A 19,063-nucleotide genomic window follows, 5' to 3' on the forward strand; every position below is an offset into this window, starting at 1 on the left:
CAAACACGCAAACAAGTTGACTACAACAGTCTAACAGATATGGACATGCACCGTTCACGGCATCTCTGAATCAACGTTGATCTGTTTGCACTTGTTTTACTTTTTATATAAATATATATTCTGATGCAGTCATGTGTTGGCAATTATCAACAGTACAAATAAACACCTGAACAACAGAATATTTACATAATTAATCAACTACATCATGAATACATTTTATTTAAACAGAAACGGCCTGGAATATAAAGCAATGTAGTAACCAAAACCAATGCTTGCACAGAGGTGAAAGCCTAATTTCTTTAAATGCACAGGAGGCAGTGAGAACGAGCCCCAAATGGGGTTTTCAATGGAGTAGGCAAACTGAAAAGGACTAAACTGCACTCCGAACCAAAGCGAGAGGTGGGGGAGGAGGGGAAAATATAGCTCCTTTAAAGAGCTAGAGGTTAAGAAGAATGCCTTTCAGCCCCCCTCCTCCTCTCCCAAATTACATGTCTACACCCCTGCCATGGCCAATAGACTGCTTAACGTTGACCAGAATGATTCTCTTTCAACAAACGTTATCTCAAGAAACTACAGGATAGCTGTAGTTTCGGACAAGTTTTGGTGAACATGAAACAAAAACCTTAAACACACTTAAAGAGTTGTTTGAGGTTTACTAAAGATCTGGGTCTACATCATATTCAAACATCCTCAACATTGGTGGTAGACGTGCATATATCGAACAAAAACGCATACCATTTGAATTTGAATAAATATTTAGACATCTCAATAGAAGAAAGACACCCGTTCCCTCTCACTGATATACTGTAAAGATGGTGTGCAGCAGGCAGCAAACTTAGTGTGAGGCCCGAAACTAGGGGCACACGGTCCCAACAGCCAGAGAAAACACATGCCAGCCTTCCGCTCTCAAACACTGACAGTGTGCGGTCTTATTTAATGAACATATTCTCCATCACAGGTTGTATATAAAAACCCAACTGAGAGGCAACAACTACCAGGAGACCTGCCATCACGTTACACTCTTATCCCAGGGAGATGCTGGAAGATCTCACAGCTTGGAGGGCCAACAACAGTCTCTCTGTTCTTCCATGCGAGCTCGCCCTCGCCTCCAACTAGCTCATTACAGCATGTCTGCAAACCAAATAGGGCACTCATCTGGCCAACACCTGCGCCAAATCCAATCATTAAACCAGCTTGTCTAAATATATCTCACTGGTGTGGACCATTTCAATTGCTTTAAGACATGACTATGAGTTTACTGTGTGTATAGGGCCTAGTCAGAAACATTGCTGCCTTGTGTTAGGTGTAACAAAAGTGGTTAGATCTGTGCTCTCGAGAGATGAAAAGCATCAATATCTCCAGTAGAAGTGATGCCTGGTTGAATGTTGCCTGTCCTAACCTTTAACATGCTTTCTGTGTTGAATAATAAGTAAATATAAAAAATCTCACCACACTTCCTGCCCACCAGCACCTGTCCCGCCACACAGTGTCCTGGGAGTTCAGCTGGCTTGCCCAAACTTTTGGCGAGCTCATAGTCAGACCCGGCAAAGTGGAGGTGGAACTGCTCCCGGTTGATGGACTTCCTCAGGGTCCTGATGGTCTTCCTGAGCCTCTTTTCTGAGCGTCGGCGCACACAGTTCAGGTCACAGCTCTCTGCTAAAAGAGAAGCATTTGTTTCCACAGCAAAATGTCAACTCCCACACCAATTGTAAATTGTACATTCATGCGTGGATGCTCGCATGCTTGCCTAGACATTCACACAAATGCACCATCAAGTCATGGAAAAAGCAATCCAGGCCACACATAAAGAATTCAAGGAAATAAAATAAAAACACCTCTGAGTCCCAACCTCGAAGCCCACCACCATAGCCAAGTCAAAACAGGAGATACTTTAACAGTTCGGTTTGTTTAGTGATGAACAGACAGCAGCGAAAGAAAGATGGAGAACAAGATGCGAAGGTCGCAGGCAGGCAGAGGGGAAACGCAGAGAGACCAACCTGTTACCTCCTCTAGGTTCACATCCAGCTCAAACTCAGCTGTTATCGAGGAGCCGTCCTCCTCGCCAGCTTTCCTGCCATGGCGGCTGCGCGTTCGCTGCACGGACGGGGTGCAGCGCAGGCTCACATAGCTGAACTGGACATTTTCAGTGAAGAAGAACCTGCTATCTGTGGACATGGGATACAACCACCCCCCCCACGACCACACCACAGCCAGCAGACACACACAAACAATACAAACAATCGCACAAAAAAAAATCAGAGATGGCATTACAGAAAAGAAACAACTTATTTAATGTTGATAGCAAACACCACACCATACACAGATTTAAAACAGTCAATGTATGCAGTTAATCTGATCATTTTTTTGTCATGTAGATTGGATAGATGAAAATAGGATGAGATGTCCCAGTGACAATTTAATTTATGTGAAACAATTATGTGCCCTTTCAGTGACTATGAGGGATGTAAAAGACCATACCGAAACCCTTTGGAGAAGCAAAATAATCCTACAATCGGAAACACATTTGATTGATGGCTAGGTCAGACCTAACTGAAAGGCATGCTATGGCTAATTACATCCTCCCCTGTCACTGCCAGACAAAGTGCTGCACTGAGACATCCAAGACACTCAAAACCACATCACTTTCCCCACAAATTTCTTTCACATTTGCCTTTGGTTTTTGGTTTACTTTGAAGCAGCCTTCAGGTCTGCTTTATCTTCTAAAGATTGTGGCTTTAGATGCTGGCAGCTCTTGGTAAACCCTACATGTTGTTTAACCAGTAACATGAAGGAGCTGTAATTTTAATTCTTGTCTTTGTGTGATCTAATGTATGGAGGCATTGTTATGTTTGCTGTGTGGCAATCGCTGTACCTGAGTGTGCTGAGTTTAAGCTTTCCTTGAGTTTCTCCTGACTTCTTTTTAAGTTGCATTTTGCAGTGCTGGACTTAAAAGTGGCTGTGGTTTTAATGCGTGGAACACTGGCCATTTCTGGACCTGCAGGACAGAGGAACAGAAAACGTTATTTTGATCTACTTATATATCAACTGGAGACAAGAGAAGCCTGAGTTGTTCCCGAGTAACTGTTTTGTGTGGCAGAGCGGAAAGATAGATGTAAATATCTGATGTTTTGTACTCGCCTAAGCAATGCAATCCACTGTTGTTCTTTTGTGCGTCAGCCAAGCAGGGCAGAGGCATTCCACAGGTCACCGTGTAGGAATCCTCCGTCCCTGAAAACACATAACGGGCCGTGACACACAGACCAACACAGACAAAAGTGAAGGCCAAAAAAGCCAAGTCAGAGAGAGCAAACAGGCAGCGTGTAAGAACATGAAGAGCCTCTGCAGACTGATGTTGACAATTAGATGTAGAACAGCTTGACTTACTGAATAATTGCGTTTCTATTAGCTTGCTTTAGCCGTGATGCATCACTTTTGTTTTTTAAACATAGCTGTATCTGGAGATACCTGGTCTGTAATGTGTCATGCTGTTTGGGTTTTATCATGCCAAAAAACATAGTGCAACTGACTGAGGTGTGTCATGTCAGGTCAACTGATTGGATCAAACGTGTCATAGAAGTCACGGTTCTTACTATTCACCTAAGAGCCTCATTGTTTGCTGTGCTTTGTCAGGGCTCTATTGAAGTCCATTCACCCCTTGCAATGTTTCAAACCAAACAAACTGATCAAGTAGAATATTAGTACTTGTGATTTAGTCAACAACTAACTAGTTAACACTTTCTGCAGCCGCTTCACAGTGACAGCCTTCCAGTAGCCACCTCTTCACTTTTGGTGTTTAACAAGGAAAACGTGAATCAGTATTATGAACTCTTCGTCACCTTTCAGGTTGCCACAGCACAGCAGCAACTTAAAAGATGTTTTGTGGAAAACTGATTAAGACTGTTGAACCTCTGGAAGGCTTTAAATCTAAAATGCATATATGAAGTGTTGAGAAAGCCACAAAGGTTAGCTACCTAGGGCCAAATTGTTGATCAATTAAAGTTAGTCTAAATCTTGATTTAGACATTTATCTGCACTTTTAATTTCCAGAATCTGCATTTCTGTTTGAAAAATTGCAAGAGTAGAACTGACTTCATCACAGCTCTGACAAAGTGTAGCAAGAGGGATCAAAACAGTGATGCGTTTTATCTGTCAGATAAAGATTTTAACTGACAGTGACACTGTCTAACTATAACTATGTAATGCAATAGCTAGTCTATGTACAGTATTTTAGCAGGTCAGCCATGGATAATGAGAAAACACTCAAAAAGAAGATAGATCTGCAAGTGAAAGGACTGACAATAAGGCTCAGGTGCTTCCTGTGTAAACCTTGAACCATTAACATGCGATCATGGTAAGCCAAACCATTTCCTCTTGAGTACTTATGGAATATGAAAATATGGCAATACAGTTGCACTTGGTAAACAGCAGGTAAACGGGTGAATCATGTTATATATAGATCTGGCTGAACCAACTCACCACTGCTGATGTGAACTTGAGACTGGCATGTCAAGAAGCAGCGGTCCCCTCCCTCCTGCTTACTACAGTTCAAGGTAGGTTTAGAGGGGGGGTTAGCAGGTGGGAAACCCTCAGCCTCTAGATGGAAATCACAACAAAACTCCAAGGTAAAAAAGAACACTTTTGATTGTAAGGAGGAAGAGGCACAGAAAGTCCAACATCCTGACAGCACCAACAGCATCGTAGCAATTTGGATGTTTTACTCAAGCACAAGAAAAAGCCAAGGGACAGAGAATTAAAGAGAAAAAGAGAACAGAAGTAGAACAAAGTATCTCCTGTTTTTGTCCCCCAAGTTTTAGTCCAAAATGTGGGATGTCACACAATTTTCCAAAAGACAACCGCACTCAACAGATGCGCCTCTCGCATTTGCTTACCAATGCAGTCCTTTTTGTTCCAGTGTAGCTTATAGCCAAGATGACAAAAGCATTCAAATCCACCCATGGTGTTTTCACAACCCTGCTCACAACCGCCATTGTTCACACTGCATTCATTTATATCTGAGAGGAAAAGGGAACATTTTATAATTACATTCTTCCAATACATCAATGAGCACTTCTGTATGGTTTAGCACTTGTCTGTGTTACGCTTAAGTTGCTATGTGTAGCTCCCATCACCCGATGCAGACTCACCTCCACAGTGGGCCAGCCCATACATGGTGTAGCCTTTGTTGCACAGACATTGAAAACCACCGGGGGAGTTCACACACGTGTGATCACATGTCCGCTCAAAAAAACATTCATCTATATCTGTAATCAAAATCAGGCAGGGGACATAATAGCAGGGCAGTCAGTTGCAATCTTCATCAGGAGGGATTTTCCACCCACAGACCCACATTTACATTTGATCCTGAATTTTCCCACTTCACTGAAATGTGACGTGTACACCATGATACATCAGGTAAATCAGCATTGGGTTTTAATTGTAATTACAGGTAAAGAAAAGGCAGTGATTCATTGAGACACCTTAAATTGAATTGTAGTTGCATCAGGCAAGCATCATTAAAACATACACCCTGATCAAAAGTGTAGTCCTGTTACCAAAAATCATAACATAAGAAAGGAAGCTGACTGACAGGTCTTTTGAATCACAATATAAGACTAAATATAATACTAAATCCCAGGGAGATGCTAAAGTTATTAAAACAGTAAAACAAATCTATATTCTCATCATGTCAAACTAAGAACAACAAACTCAATTCTGACGTCATGATCTACAACTTAAACTCTTCAATTATGTATGTGACTATCCCTTAAACTATGTGTTAAAATAAAATAACAGGTTAAACCTTTTAGACTTGAAAAACTCAGGATGGACACAGATGCTATGGAAATGACAAATGTCTGCTAGTGTGGTCACATCCCACTCCTTCTTATCTCATTTAGATAAGCTAGGTCTCATTTTGTCCCAAATCAATTCAGGAGCCATTTCTACCTTGGCAAGAACGTTCGTCTGTCAGCAGCTTGAAGCCTCTTCTGCAGTTGCACTCAAAGCTGCCAATGGTGTTCCTGCAGAAGTGTTCGCAGCCGCCGTTGCGAAGCTCACACTCGTCAATATCTGTGGGGAAACAGGTGATATCCTGACAAGACTGACTATACAAATGCACTGAGTTAAATCAGTGTTTCCTCTCTGTGAAGGTTTTTTTTTTTTGTGGACTGGCAGTCTGACCTTTGCATGTCTTTCCATCCGGCTGCAGTGTGAAGCCGACTGGGCAGCTACAGCGCACGCCTGTGGATGTGTCTTTACAAGTGCAGTCGCACCCCCCATTGTTCACCGCACAAGTTTCTGAAATTACAACACACGACGTGAATATATGTGAATGACCTTCCTGCTCGTGAAAAATGATCTTTATTCCTCAATGTCAGATACCAGATCCTTAGTAAAACAGATCCTTGATGTTTTGAACATTATGCTCTAAAAACACCTGGACTAGAGTCAAAGAAATATTACAAATACACTGTTTCTTTCATAGATTTTGAATTATTGTCTTAACTGCTTTGAGCACTTGAGGCCGTGACAAATATTGAATTTATATAAAGTATGTAATATTGATTTAAACATTTATAAATACTGACGTTAGGATGGATCCATACACTGGTTAGGTACATGGTAACATCTAGGCGTACCCTGACAACATGTATTATTAATAACACAGGACAACACTCCCAGAGCTTACGTGCTAGTCACGTTCTTGGTAAGGTGCCAAAGTTATAGTGTTTTACATGTATCGAGTGACCCAAAATCACACAACTGATAAATACTAACTATACAAGAAAAGATTCACACGCTACCCTTCCCCAAATGGAAGGAAAACGTGAAATGTGTCACACTGTCACAAATGCGTATTTTTCAGGGGGAAAACTGGGGGCAAGAAAGCGAGAGCGTAGTCATTTCACAGTTTGCTCAAAAGACTAAGGAATGCATTGGTTTACTAGACATTAGTCCTCACCCCTGTTTAACACCCGTGAGTGGTTCCTGGCAGCTCAACATGCCATCACGTAAAACACAGATTCAAGCTGTTAGCCTCTGAATGAAGGAGTGTAATTGTTACCCATTAACAGTCTTCGTTTGACACGTTTGTCCACCTCAGTAAAGGAAGTGACGTTGTGGTCTGCAGACTCGGTGGTGGCTTCATCTCGTTCTGTGACGCACACAAAAAACAATCATTAACAGACTGAGAATTATTACATGGATTCACTACATTTCCGAAATAACACAAGCACTGGGACTTTCATATTGACTTCAGCTCCGGGTGTTGTTGTTGGTCACATTTCAGTAACCAGATGCATGTTTACACTTGAGATATTCAGCTTGCAGTGGCTTGGTGTGTGTCAGATAACACACCAGATCAGTAAAGTGAATGTTGTGACAACAGCCTGGACCTCACACACGCTGCTGCCAGAGGGAGAGATATTACTCAAAATCTGACGGCTGATCCTTATCCCTCATAACCATTGTGTGGAAAAATGCACACAGTGAGAGAGAGATGTTTCCAGTTACTGTGTTTTCATTCATTCATCAAGATAGCCTCCGCATTACTAAAGAAACAAAGTCCAACATACTATAAGCTCCTCCTGCAATGTGCACATCTTGAGCTGAAGTCTAGTTTTGTTATATACCCAACAGAAATTATTCTTATTATTAGGAAAAAAATATTATTATTATTATTATTATTATTATTATTATTATTAATAAACCCAAAACATAAATCATTCCTTTGTCATACCCTTTCTGTTTTAACTGTATATGTGTAAAAACAACCAGCCAACACTAATGGACAGTTGGGATTAATGATGTTCTTTTTGAACCATGAGTGCCAAAAAGAAATATGAAAGACAGACTGAAAAACTAATCCCTTTAGTAGCTTTAAGGTTTGTTAAAATCATCTTCCACACTTTCAGATAGGACAATGTACATTATCAGCTTGTTTAAGCTCTTCAATCATTTAAATCATAAGGTCCACTTAACAACTTTCTCCACAGCTTTCAACCACATCTCACGGTATTTCTTTTAACTCCATCCAGTGACGAAGACCGTAAGATGCGGAAAAAGCTGGTAAGTGGACAATGAGTGCAAAAAAACTACCAAGGCCAAGAATGAACTTTCCCATTCATCCAATTTTTGACATCTGCACCATAACATTCAATTGAAATGTTCTAGATGTCTTGTGCATCATTTTATATAAATTTCCCCAAAATTCAGTTTGACAAATTTGGTATCTTTGGAAAGTTCTTTAGAAAATTTAAAAACTTCTTTAAAATCTCTTTAGAATTTGCAATAATGGGAGAGTTAAATGTTGGCTGCATACAGTTTGAAAATGACTGAGCTACTGGCGAGTCAATTGGATTAAAAGACAATATATGGCTACACCAATCAGAGGATTAAGATATGCTTTTGAAGAGGGAGTTTTAAAGATGGATGCAAGAATATTAAAGACGACAGAAAATGACAGAAAATGTTTTTGCATTCGCAGTGTTAAGTAACAACTAAGTGTGCTTACCTATACACGACCTCTTGTCAGATTGCAGGGTATACCTGGCGTGACACCTGCATATGGGGCCGTTCTCTGTGTCCTCGCATGTGTGCTGGCAGCCTCCGTTGCCATGGTTACAAGTTACTGCAGGGTCAACAACATGCAACCATAAGACATATTTACAGTGCAACATGTGAAGCCAACTGTAGGTGTGTAGTGTAAAGGCAGCTTTATGCCGTTGAGCACGTACAGATGCAGCCTCTCTGGTTCCTGGCCAGCTCGAACCCTGGACGACACTCACAGGCCACACCTCCTTTGGGTGTCTCTTTGCAGATGTGGGCGCAGCCGTGCTCCTTATTCATACAGTTGAGGCCCTCTGGGATAGAAAGAGGGAAAGAGGTACACAATGAAACTCTCCTACAGTGACTGACCGGCTGCACACAAAGGCACACATACTGAGAGATTAGTCTGGCATCCTCAAAGACACTGATTGTTCTCACACTCTTACACAATCCTAAAACATCAACCACTGCGTTTTTTCTTTAGGACTTCTAAAAGTATGCAAGCAGAAGAAAAGTTGTTCAAAAGTTCATTCCCTAAAAAAACAAAGCTCTGCAAGTTCTTCTAGTATCTACAACAAACTCAATAATGCCTCGAGCTGAAAAATGAGATGAGATGAATCAACATATATATAGATGGGTCACAGCTGAGTGGTTAGGTCCACAGGATTTAAAAGGGTTGTCAAGACCCGATGGAGTGGAAAGTACTTGCATTTAAGTTGACTTCAGTCAAGAAAACAAAACAAAGGCACTTCAGACTAATCTGTGACAGAGACCACATAGACCCGAGTGTTGCAGTTATTAACTTATTTTGTTCCCTGGGACACGGAGATCCTTTTCCCACAGCATGTTGCTGCTGCAGATAAAAGCTCAGTGACGGGAGCCAGCTTGAACCTGTCACCCCTCATTGTGCCGTCAATTTTAGATTTGTATGTGAATATTGGAGAATTTGCTACATAGTTCTCTGACTTTTTTTTCACGGCTTAATACAATTAGCAGATAGAAGAATCCAGAAACACACACACACACACACACACACACACACACACACACACACACACAAATACAAATAATACATACTCAAAAACTCTTTATAAATAAACTAGGCACTGTTTACAAGTTCACTTCCTCCAGGCATTTCAAGCCGAATTTGAATTTGTGGCAGTGCGACAAAAATGATCTTCAATTATTGTACTGCATACTACTAATACTGAGTACTGAATTGTACTTGAGGTGCAGTACATCTGTGTTGTCAGGCTAACAGATGCAGGTGTGGCTGTTGTTTACAGAACAAGTGTGCGTGTTGTACACTCACCCACAGAGCGGTGGATGCATGTGTGCTGGTTGTCGCTGAGGAAGAAGCCCTCTTTGCAACGGCACTCATAGCTGCCCATGGTGTTGACACAAGTGTGTTGGCACCCACCATTGTTGAATTTGCATTCATCCACATCTAGTAGTACAGCGGATTGATTGCATTAATGAACAGTGTTTACAAAACTCTGGAAAAGTATTTGTTATATTCACAATGTCGTTTTTTTTTTTACATACTTAAATCAAATAAGGCAGTTTTATCCAGTGTTTACAAAACATCGAGGCTGAAAATAAAGCTTTTTAAAATCAAATTCCAGACATAAATATTTACAAATGTTTTAAATCACTGCATGAAGAAAACCAACACTGTTTGTATTAGGCTACATTTATAAAGTTTACCAAAGAGAGCTCAAGAAAAGCAGTGCATGTGAGAAACTTCACATACAGCCCACACAAACATGAACTCTTCACCATTGGATCTGATGATTCAAGCTCTCTGTCTATCCTAAAAGGTAATTTACTTAGTGGTTTAAAGCTGCTCTTACCTAGACAGTTATGTCCATCATGTGCCAAATTAAATCCATCATAACAAGTGCAGCGATAATTGCCTGGTATATTGTTGCACTCATGTACACAGCCACCATTGTACTCCAAGTCGCATTCATCAATGTCTGAGAAGTAAACATCACGTAAATTAATGATCATCTACAGATCAAAAAGTTATTAAAATGCAAAACATTTGAAGTCTTTGAACAGTAAGAACAAGAACTTTAGTGCAACAGGGAATGTATATTGTCTATCTAAAAGAAATACATGAAAATTAAATGAGCACAGATACCCCATGCCCTTATAGGAATTCAGAAATTATGACACGATAGATTTAAGAATGTGTAATTACAAACATGTAGGTAGTATAACAGATAGTCTGTCCAAATGCCACCCTGCATTAAAATGTGTGCCTAAACATCCAAACTGTGATCCCACTTTGACACTCAGATGGTTTTCGTAACCAGATATGAATGTGAATCAAACTGCTCAACAACAAGCAGACACATTACCTTCACAGTGTTTTCCATCTCCTTTAAAGCCTGCTTTACACGTGCACTTGTATGAGCCTTGGGTAGTCTGACAAATAGCATCAATGTGACAGCCATCACTTCCCTCTACACATGGATCTGCTGAAAATCCATATGGGTCTTAGTTATATCACATGCCTACCTAAAATATTCAAATAATCTAATAAGTCAAATAACGTGACATTTAACACATATGCACGTTCATGCTTTGTGTGACTATACTAAAGAAGACGAACACGCAAGACGTCCCTAATATTAATAGTCGCATACAGCAGGCACGTTTGAGAAATCCAGTGAAAACTAACCTGAAAGTGTATAAGTTACATACAAAACAAAACTTGTTTTACAAATGTATGTGTACAGAGAGCACATCAATTCACACTGTCATTTGTATATATAGCTACACATTTAGAATAAAAGAAAATTTAAAAGTCACCACTGGGGAAACAACAAGAGCGCACCCTGAAAGCGTGCGTAAAGTAGCACTCTCCACGACTGGAAAACACACACACACACACACACACACACACACACACACACACACATGCACACACACACACACACTCATTACAGTCCCACCTCGAATCTCTGGAAGCGCTGCGCTTTGGCGGCTATTTAACAAGAGCAAAAACAAACAAAAGTCCCTTGCAGCCCAAATAGCTCCCATGGTGATATTTTCCAAGTTTAGAGGTCTTCTCAAAAGGACGCGTACGCACTGAAGTCGTGACCGAGCGTCCGCCTCATTTTCATTCTAGCCTGTCAATCTGCTTCACAAGGGGCTTTTGAAAAGAGAAAGGAGTGAGTAAGTGAGTGAGTGAGTGAGTAAGTGTGTGTGTGTGTGTGTGTGTGTGTGTGTGTGTGTGTGTGTGTGTGTGTGTGTGAGAGAGAGAGAGAGAGAGAGAGAGAGAGAGAGAGAGAGAGAGAGAGAATGAGAGCGTGCGTGCGCGTACATGTGAGCGTGATAGAAAAAAACCGCTTTTGAAGCAGATACGCGTCAAGTCAGTCAGATAGCCAGTGCAAGACCGGAAGTGTCGAGACTTTGTGTAAAACGTTACGAACGCCTGTGCACTAAATAGGTTTTTATTTTGAAAGCTATGACCGGAAATCATTTGGTAAACCTGACTCGATTGAGTTCTTTTAAAGTCTCACCTCTTGTAAACATGGCATTTGGCGTCTGTAACGTCGACCACGTCAAAGTTCTGTGATAGAAAGATCGAATACACATAATATGAGTGATTTTTATGGATGTTCGTCTATGACGGTTGTTTAGCTAACTCAGCTACGTAATAGCTCCTAGTATGCGTAAGGTAAAGCATGGATGTATTATGAGGAGCATAGAGGATATTTGATAATACATCCATGCTAAGGAGTCCTTGAAGAGTAAGGCCATTTTACAGTTGGTAAGGTAACGTTACGTTACCGTTAGCCAAACAACGTGGTTGCTAGGCAACACGCATAAATCGGATATAATCTATGATACATATGGTTGTAAATAATCAGACTGTCTAAAACGGCTATGACAGCGAGGGAGGAAGCTTCCGTGATAATTTCGTTAGCCACAAAGAAAACGGCAGCTAACGTTAAACACATGAAGAACGCCGCTAGGCTAACGTTATGGTCTTTCTCGCTTTGCCAGACCCTCCTCCACCGCGGCGCTGCGGAGGCATCTTTACGAATCCTACTATGGCCACGCCAAGACCCGCCCTTCAATAGCATTTATTGGCCAGGCGTCCATGCTTAAGCAAGGTAACGTAACCCGGTCGACCAATCGGCTATTCTAACCATGATCCTAACCCCAACCAATCGAGCTGCTTCGTAGGGCGGGTCTTGGCGTGGCCAGAGCCATGTGGCCATAGTAGGATTCGTAAAATAGGTAAATTTGTGTTGGAAGTTTTCATGAATTTCAGTAGCTTTTTTTTTTACTCTTTTAAACATGGTTAACAGACAGGCATTCAGCAGGCCCAGTCTTATCCTACATTTATATATATTCCAGTATGTAAATAAATATAAATCAAATGATATATGAACAAGTAAATTAAATATAAAACATAAGGTAGGTATCTAATAAATAAGTCAATATAACGTATTTAGGGGCTAGAGAAAATAATTCTTTGAAATATGACTGCGTTCACTTGTTTTGTTTGTCACAAGGGTTAGCTAATGTATCGATTTACAAATTCAACCAGAACATTGCTTAGATTTGGGAAAGACTTAGAGAATCTTGCTTTATTTGTGAACTTCACCAACTTACAATTATAAGATTTGTCATGTAACTCAAAGGTTTATTATTACTACATTCAAATTTAGAGATGTTTTAGGCATACTTATGTCTCTGTCTCTCCAAAACACAGATGAAGAGGGGCAGTGAGCAATAACCAGGCTTTAGGGTTTTACACTACGTGACGTGTTTTAATCGTAATTTGTCACATACTGTATTTTGATGGCTGTTACCAAAAAGGTGCCTACAGTTTTTAGATAGGGCCGCAACTGTGACCCTGTAGATAGTTTATATATATATATATATATATATATATATATATATATATATATATATATATATATATATATATAAATAAAAGGTTGGAACCGAAATATATATTTCGGTTCCAACCTTAGACTGTATAAAATAGGTTTTAACTGTGAAAATGCTATCTACAAATGATGTGAAATGTACGATTGCAGCCGCAATAAAAGAGAGTACCTAATTGAGTCACAGAACTTAGTATAAACTCCTCCAGTATTCAATGTGCATTAAAAACGTCTTCTATGTAGCTCTTGTTCACCACCTACAGGCGCACATAAATATCACAAGCACACTTTTTTTTTCTTTCGTTTTTTTTATTACAATACAAATCTACTTTGTGGTACAGTAAACAAAAAAAATGTATTAAAAAAAAACATCTACATTGCATGTTCGAAGGAAGTGCACAGAATTAAAAAGACTTTCTGAAAGGCTCTACACCAATTATCAAAATGTCAGTTTAAAAGAAAAAGGTTTTGCAATAAATAAATATAAATTACATGAGAATCATAATGACAAGGTCAGGTAATTCATTAAGGCACATCTCACATCCCAAAATGTACCTCGCAAAAACGATATGGCAACTCCCTAAGGACAAAAACAAGCTTATTTCCCAGCTTAAAAGGGAGCAGCATTCCTCCTTTTAATAAAAATCATAAAACATGTTCAGCATTAAACTACCCTGCCGCAGAAATATTTATATATTAAGCAACCTCACAGAGCATTGCCTGTCATTTCTTTAAGTTTGAGATTGATTACAATAATGCAAAAAACAGTCATTACAGTATTAATTTGAGAGACAGTATGCACCATGGCTAAAACTGTGCAATCTGAGCATTATTTTTTTTAACTTTACATACACAAGAAATATCTTGATACAACAATTTGGAATTTTGATTAGGAAAATGTTAAGTCATTGCTGAAATAATAGATGCTTTTTACAAGCCAGTTTGGTTGAATAACAATCCATCACTTTAAACTGTTATAGCGTGAGTGATAGACACCCCCAGAGCATTTCTCACATTCAAAATGTCTGCATAGTTTGAAATTCGACAATTGCTTCTGAAGATAAATCACAGAAATGGCAAACACATTTTCTCTAAAAGCATTTTCTAGCAAAAATGTAGTGTAACCATAAAACACAGGTCATGTGTTTCCTGTAGGTTCTGTTTCTGACCATTAAATGCAATTAGCAATCAAACAAATAAGGAATATTGCAGCTTACTGTTGCCGCAATTAACCATTTACCGTTCCCTGCAGTTTACAAATATTTCCGCAGAGCACAAGCTACAGCTTTGCACACCTTTACAGAAATATGCCTGAGAAAATGAGATGTGAAAATGTGATAAAATGTGATAATACCTATCAACTGGCTTAGCGTAAAAGTATGTTTTTAGCACCTTTCACACACAAAAACATGTTTACAGAAGTAGTGGTTCGCTTTTCCTGTAATTTAAAAAAGGTTTGATGTACCAAGAGCCAAAACATTGTGTATTTACAAAATCCATTTGCTTTACAACATGCATTGTAAATTCATTAGCGGCTGTACAAAAGAAATAAATAAATCACTTTTGTCATTCCAAAAGGCAGAGGAATGTCCTGCATGCATGGGCTAACCACATCTATCCAAGTCAATGTGCACCAACTGATAGGAAAATCTAAATGGAGTGTTTTTTGTAGCATGCTTAAGCGTTCTTATCTATACACACATTAAAAGCTTATTAAATTCATTGAGAACAGTTGTACTAATGATCCCTGGGGTGACCATGATCATGGGGTGACATTGTCCCCTGGGGTGACCAACAGCCATTTGTGTACAACAAATCCTACAGACTCACGCATTCGCACATATGAAACTAACATAAGATAAGACAAAACATTGCTGCAACGTTGAAGAGCCACTCCAACATAAACAAAAAAGCTGGTATTAGAATAGCTGGTGACTTTCATATGCACACTTAAAATTAGAAATTATGAAAAAAAAATATAGAACAGTCTTGATATGTATGAAAAGGTGACAAAATATTTACAACGTTGATTACTTAATACAAAATAAACAAAAACAATTCCAAATCAGAACTGGAGCCTTAACAAAATTTGCTTCCTCAACCTATAAATAACACTAATGCCCATAATACGTTTTTTTTTTTTTTTTTTTTTTTCCTTTTTGCTTTCTATAAAAAAAAAAATAAAATAAATCAATTCTATACAAAAGTTAAAAAATACCCATATAAAAAGGAACATTACATAGTAAAGAACTAACTAACTGATCTAATTGGGTGAGTGGAAATGGGAGGTCTGCCACTGGAGACAAATCCAGGTGGATGCCATGGACAACCCTACAAGGGGATTAAACAAAAGCAATCACCAGGTTTCTTTCATGTCTTCTGGGAGTTGTGGAGGAAGTGTGTCTGGAAGGTGTGCGGCCACTTGTGTGGACGCCAGTTTTTTGGAACTGCAGCAAGGCTTGAAGAGTCGAGGATCAATAATCACCTCTCCAAACCGCCCCTTATAGACAATCCCACAGCACACCTTTTGCCTAAGGAGGAGGGGGGGCAGATGAAAGACGACCCGTAGCGTTATTTGTCATATTAAAAAAACACAAAACTGCCTAATAAATTTTTCCTGTTGCGTTGTCAAACACAAAGCTGTTCAATGAGGCCTTACCTTTTCCAGTACAAACGGTCCAGGAAAGAGAAGATGGAGGGAGTCGGGCGTCTTTGTTTGGACTCGATGTCTGAGCCATCATCTGACAGGTTGCTGTAACTGGGGGACTGTGCAGGAGACACACTGGAGGTCGTGCTGTGGGCATCGGAGTCTGCTTGTAAAAAAATAAAAATAAATAAATAACACGGGAAATGTTTAACTTTGATAAATACAAAACAGAATTAAAGTAGTCGGCCAACAGTCTTGATTCTAACTAGGGCAACAACTACCAATTATGCTTATCGATTGTTTTCTAGAAAGACTGTCAGAAAATAGTGAAAACGCCCCTAGCAATTTAGCCACAAGATGCTGCTAAGTCATTTTTAAATCAGGCTGAGAAGAAAACCACACCAAACCCAAGACTGACAGAGTGAAATTGACCTTGATATTAGGCACTTTTGAGCATTACACTTTTACTTTAAGTCAACAAATATTCCTTGTCTGAATAGTTCCAAATCTATTGATAATACAAGACAAATCTCTCACCAACATATTTAAACTACTTACTTTGTCTCTTTAACTTGTGAAGCTTCTTTAGCTTGCTTTTCTTCTTCCCATCACTGTTCTTGATCTTCTTGGGCTTTGTCATCTTGAAGCCTGGACCAGCTCTGGCATCCACCACCTAAGTCAGGTCAGGCAAAACATCAAGTCAGTTTAAAGCCATAACAGGACAATTGGGCAAATATGATTCCCACTACTGTAAGCAGACATTACTTACGTGGTTCCAGTTCTTCTTGGAGCCATTAGGTAGCTTCTTCCACCTCTTCACCAGTAACACACAGGCATTGCAAATGTCTCCAACACGATCTTCTGACAACCTTAAAAAAAAATGAATGAAATTAAAGTTTAACACCCTAATGCATTCATTCGACCTTCTATTTATAGACACACACGCAAAACACACAGATTAACACATTACAAACGCACAATATAAATAAATGAATGAATAAATGAGTTTTTACCCAAAACAGAGCCCGAATGTCTCTTCATATCGACTGCTGTCTGTGAAGCGTGAACTGGATGACTTGGTCTTGCAGATGCAACAGCCGTCGTTACTCCGGTAGATCTTTGACTTGTGAAAGCCAAACATAATCTGTTTGTTGGTAGGGGTTATGGCAAAGATCTGAAAAACGTAAAACAAAGATCGGTAATTGTCCCGACAATAAGCACCGTTGATGTCTGCAGACTGTTGTGCATTCTACTGCTGAAAAGGGGGCGGTCCCTACACGCACACAGTTATAACCAAGCCACTCTTAAAAACATTATTTAAACATATCTTGTATAAAACTAATTAAAAGGTAGCAGTACATTACATATATAGCTAGTGCACCATCAACTGAAAAAGTATAACTAACTTTAGCTAAAGCAACAGCATCCAGGCATCTTAAGGAATTTAAAAGCCAAGTTACGCGAACATCAAAACAACAAAAACTGACATTACTCCAACGTTATAACCTGGTGTTACTGGTTGTATACACAAAACATACGGACCATCTATGTCAAATTTGATGCGGGATCAACTGATGATGCAGGCTCATAAACTTTCAAACACTCCCGAGTCCGCACAGCATTGGCTACGTTAACGTTAGGTGAATCACAGAAACCTTACACCGCGCACAACATAGGGTTTTACTATCGTTCACTGGCTTTTCTTTTACTTCTCTGAAAATTGGTCAATACGCTTGTAACTTTGCTAATTTGCTAGCACAAACAGAATGAAAATAGTTGATGTTAGACATTGTTTAGCCGTGAATTTGTTTGCAGCGAAAACTCGAAACAAAAAGCGGGCAGCAGCGCTTTCTGAAGTGAAGAAACAAAAAGCTACCCTGGCTATTCGCTTAATTATGTGTAACGTTAACACGCCCGTCTAAATAACACACCGTTATCAACCTTGTACAATTCATGTATGTTGTTAACATTCTGATAAAATACAAAAAGTTGCGATGAACCCATCCTTCCCTTTAAATTCAAACTTTTGCCCGCTAGAGCGCCAAATACGGTTCATTGTTGTTAGCTGTTAGCATGCTAGCTAGCCGACTTTGCTACCATTACCACGCCACGCTCTCGTTCACTTCCACGTTATCCCATTGTCGAGTCGTTTAGTATTTGCACATTTAACGTCAGCTTGCAACAACTGGAAGCAAACACGTCCGGTTACAACTACACCATTACAATCAGTCTCTTCACACACAACAAAACAGTCAAATTCAACAAATGTAATTTCTATACAAGAGAAATAACAGTGCACTTACTGAACAAAAACTTTGAATCTTCGCCGTATTCCTTTCTCGCACTGCGCATGCTCTTACTACTACTGCATACAGCTGTCATTAGAATATCATTAGCATAAAAAGCCGGAATGAAAGGGCTGAACGTACAATGACCATATAAGGAGTGCAGCCGTTGAGTTTGAACCTGGATTCAACCAATCGCTGCTAACCTCGCGTATTCTTCACAAGACATGAATGATGGGAGGCGTAGTGAACTAGCGGGAATTCAGTGTGCCGTCTGTTGTTAACGGCCTTCTTTTAAACTCAAAATCCCATAAACCACCTGGCCTAATGCTTGAAATTAAAACAGCTAGTTGACATGGCGCGAACAAGTTTGTTTACATTTTCTCAGCTGAGGAAGTACATTCATTCAGCAGATAATATAACAAATAAATCACTGTTGTGTTTCTTTTCAACTGATTTATTTGACACAAGTCAATCCCAAGTTCCCAAGTGATGGGAAATTTTCAGTTTTATAATATTTTATATGGGATATTTTGTATTTAATAAGTAAAGCAAAAGTTGTCCACAAAATTTGACTTAGGGCTTCAACTAAAACTTATTTTCATTATCGATTTCTCTGCATATTATTATCATTAAATTAATAATTTAGTTTAGGAATTATTTTTTTTTAA

At 39.5% G+C, this 19,063-nt stretch overlaps 3 protein-coding genes across 7 annotated transcripts in view; all 3 read right to left on the minus strand.

Annotated features, from left to right (window-relative positions):
* Positions 1-11,811, minus strand: part of scube2 (signal peptide, CUB domain, EGF-like 2) — a 20,401-nt gene extending 8,590 nt beyond the window's left edge. The window contains exons 1-16 of one of the 4 annotated variants that reach the window (XM_031324255.2): positions 11,511-11,811; positions 10,914-11,030; positions 10,401-10,526; positions 9,860-9,994; positions 8,736-8,861; positions 8,513-8,629; positions 7,064-7,153; positions 6,181-6,297; positions 5,947-6,069; positions 5,145-5,261; positions 4,890-5,012; positions 4,477-4,593; positions 3,139-3,228; positions 2,873-2,995; positions 1,998-2,165; positions 1,450-1,656 (exon numbers count right to left, since the gene is read on the minus strand). In XM_031324255.2, coding sequence (XP_031180115.1) covers positions 1,450-1,656; positions 1,998-2,165; positions 2,873-2,995; positions 3,139-3,228; positions 4,477-4,593; positions 4,890-5,012; positions 5,145-5,261; positions 5,947-6,069; positions 6,181-6,297; positions 7,064-7,153; positions 8,513-8,629; positions 8,736-8,861; positions 9,860-9,994; positions 10,401-10,526; positions 10,914-11,030; positions 11,511-11,598 — 1,984 coding nt within the window. In that variant the 5' untranslated portion in view covers positions 11,599-11,811. Of the gene's footprint in view, positions 1-1,449; positions 1,657-1,997; positions 2,166-2,872; positions 2,996-3,138; positions 3,229-4,476; positions 4,594-4,889; positions 5,013-5,144; positions 5,262-5,946; positions 6,070-6,180; positions 6,298-7,063; positions 7,154-8,512; positions 8,630-8,735; positions 8,862-9,859; positions 9,995-10,400; positions 10,527-10,913; positions 11,034-11,510 lie in introns of all 4 variants that reach the window. The other 3 variants (XM_035999835.1, XM_031324254.2, XM_031324256.2) reach the window with 3 other exon arrangements.
* The window catches only part of mical2a (microtubule associated monooxygenase, calponin and LIM domain containing 2a), an 858,504-nt gene that overhangs the window by 193,659 nt on the left and 645,782 nt on the right, over positions 1-19,063 (minus strand). The gene's annotated exons all lie outside the window — the stretch shown is intronic.
* On the minus strand, positions 14,194-18,571 carry sinhcafl (SIN3-HDAC complex associated factor, like). 2 transcript variants are annotated; one of them, XM_031324290.2, is made up of 6 exons: positions 18,411-18,571; positions 17,121-17,281; positions 16,877-16,976; positions 16,666-16,780; positions 16,120-16,270; positions 14,194-15,991 (listed from the first exon to the last, which is right to left on the minus strand). In XM_031324290.2, the coding sequence occupies exons 2-6, from the start codon at positions 17,246-17,248 to the stop codon at positions 15,817-15,819; spliced, it is 669 nt and encodes a 222-aa protein (XP_031180150.1). In that variant the 5' UTR covers positions 17,249-17,281; positions 18,411-18,571; the 3' UTR covers positions 14,194-15,816. The 2 variants fall into 2 exon arrangements, with proteins under 2 accessions (XP_031180150.1, XP_031180149.1); XM_031324289.2 differs by having other exon boundaries at positions 16,120-16,273.

This window comes from Sander lucioperca, chromosome 3 (assembly GCF_008315115.2).
Source record: "Sander lucioperca isolate FBNREF2018 chromosome 3, SLUC_FBN_1.2, whole genome shotgun sequence".
NCBI classification, from domain to species: domain Eukaryota; kingdom Metazoa; phylum Chordata; class Actinopteri; order Perciformes; family Percidae; genus Sander; species Sander lucioperca.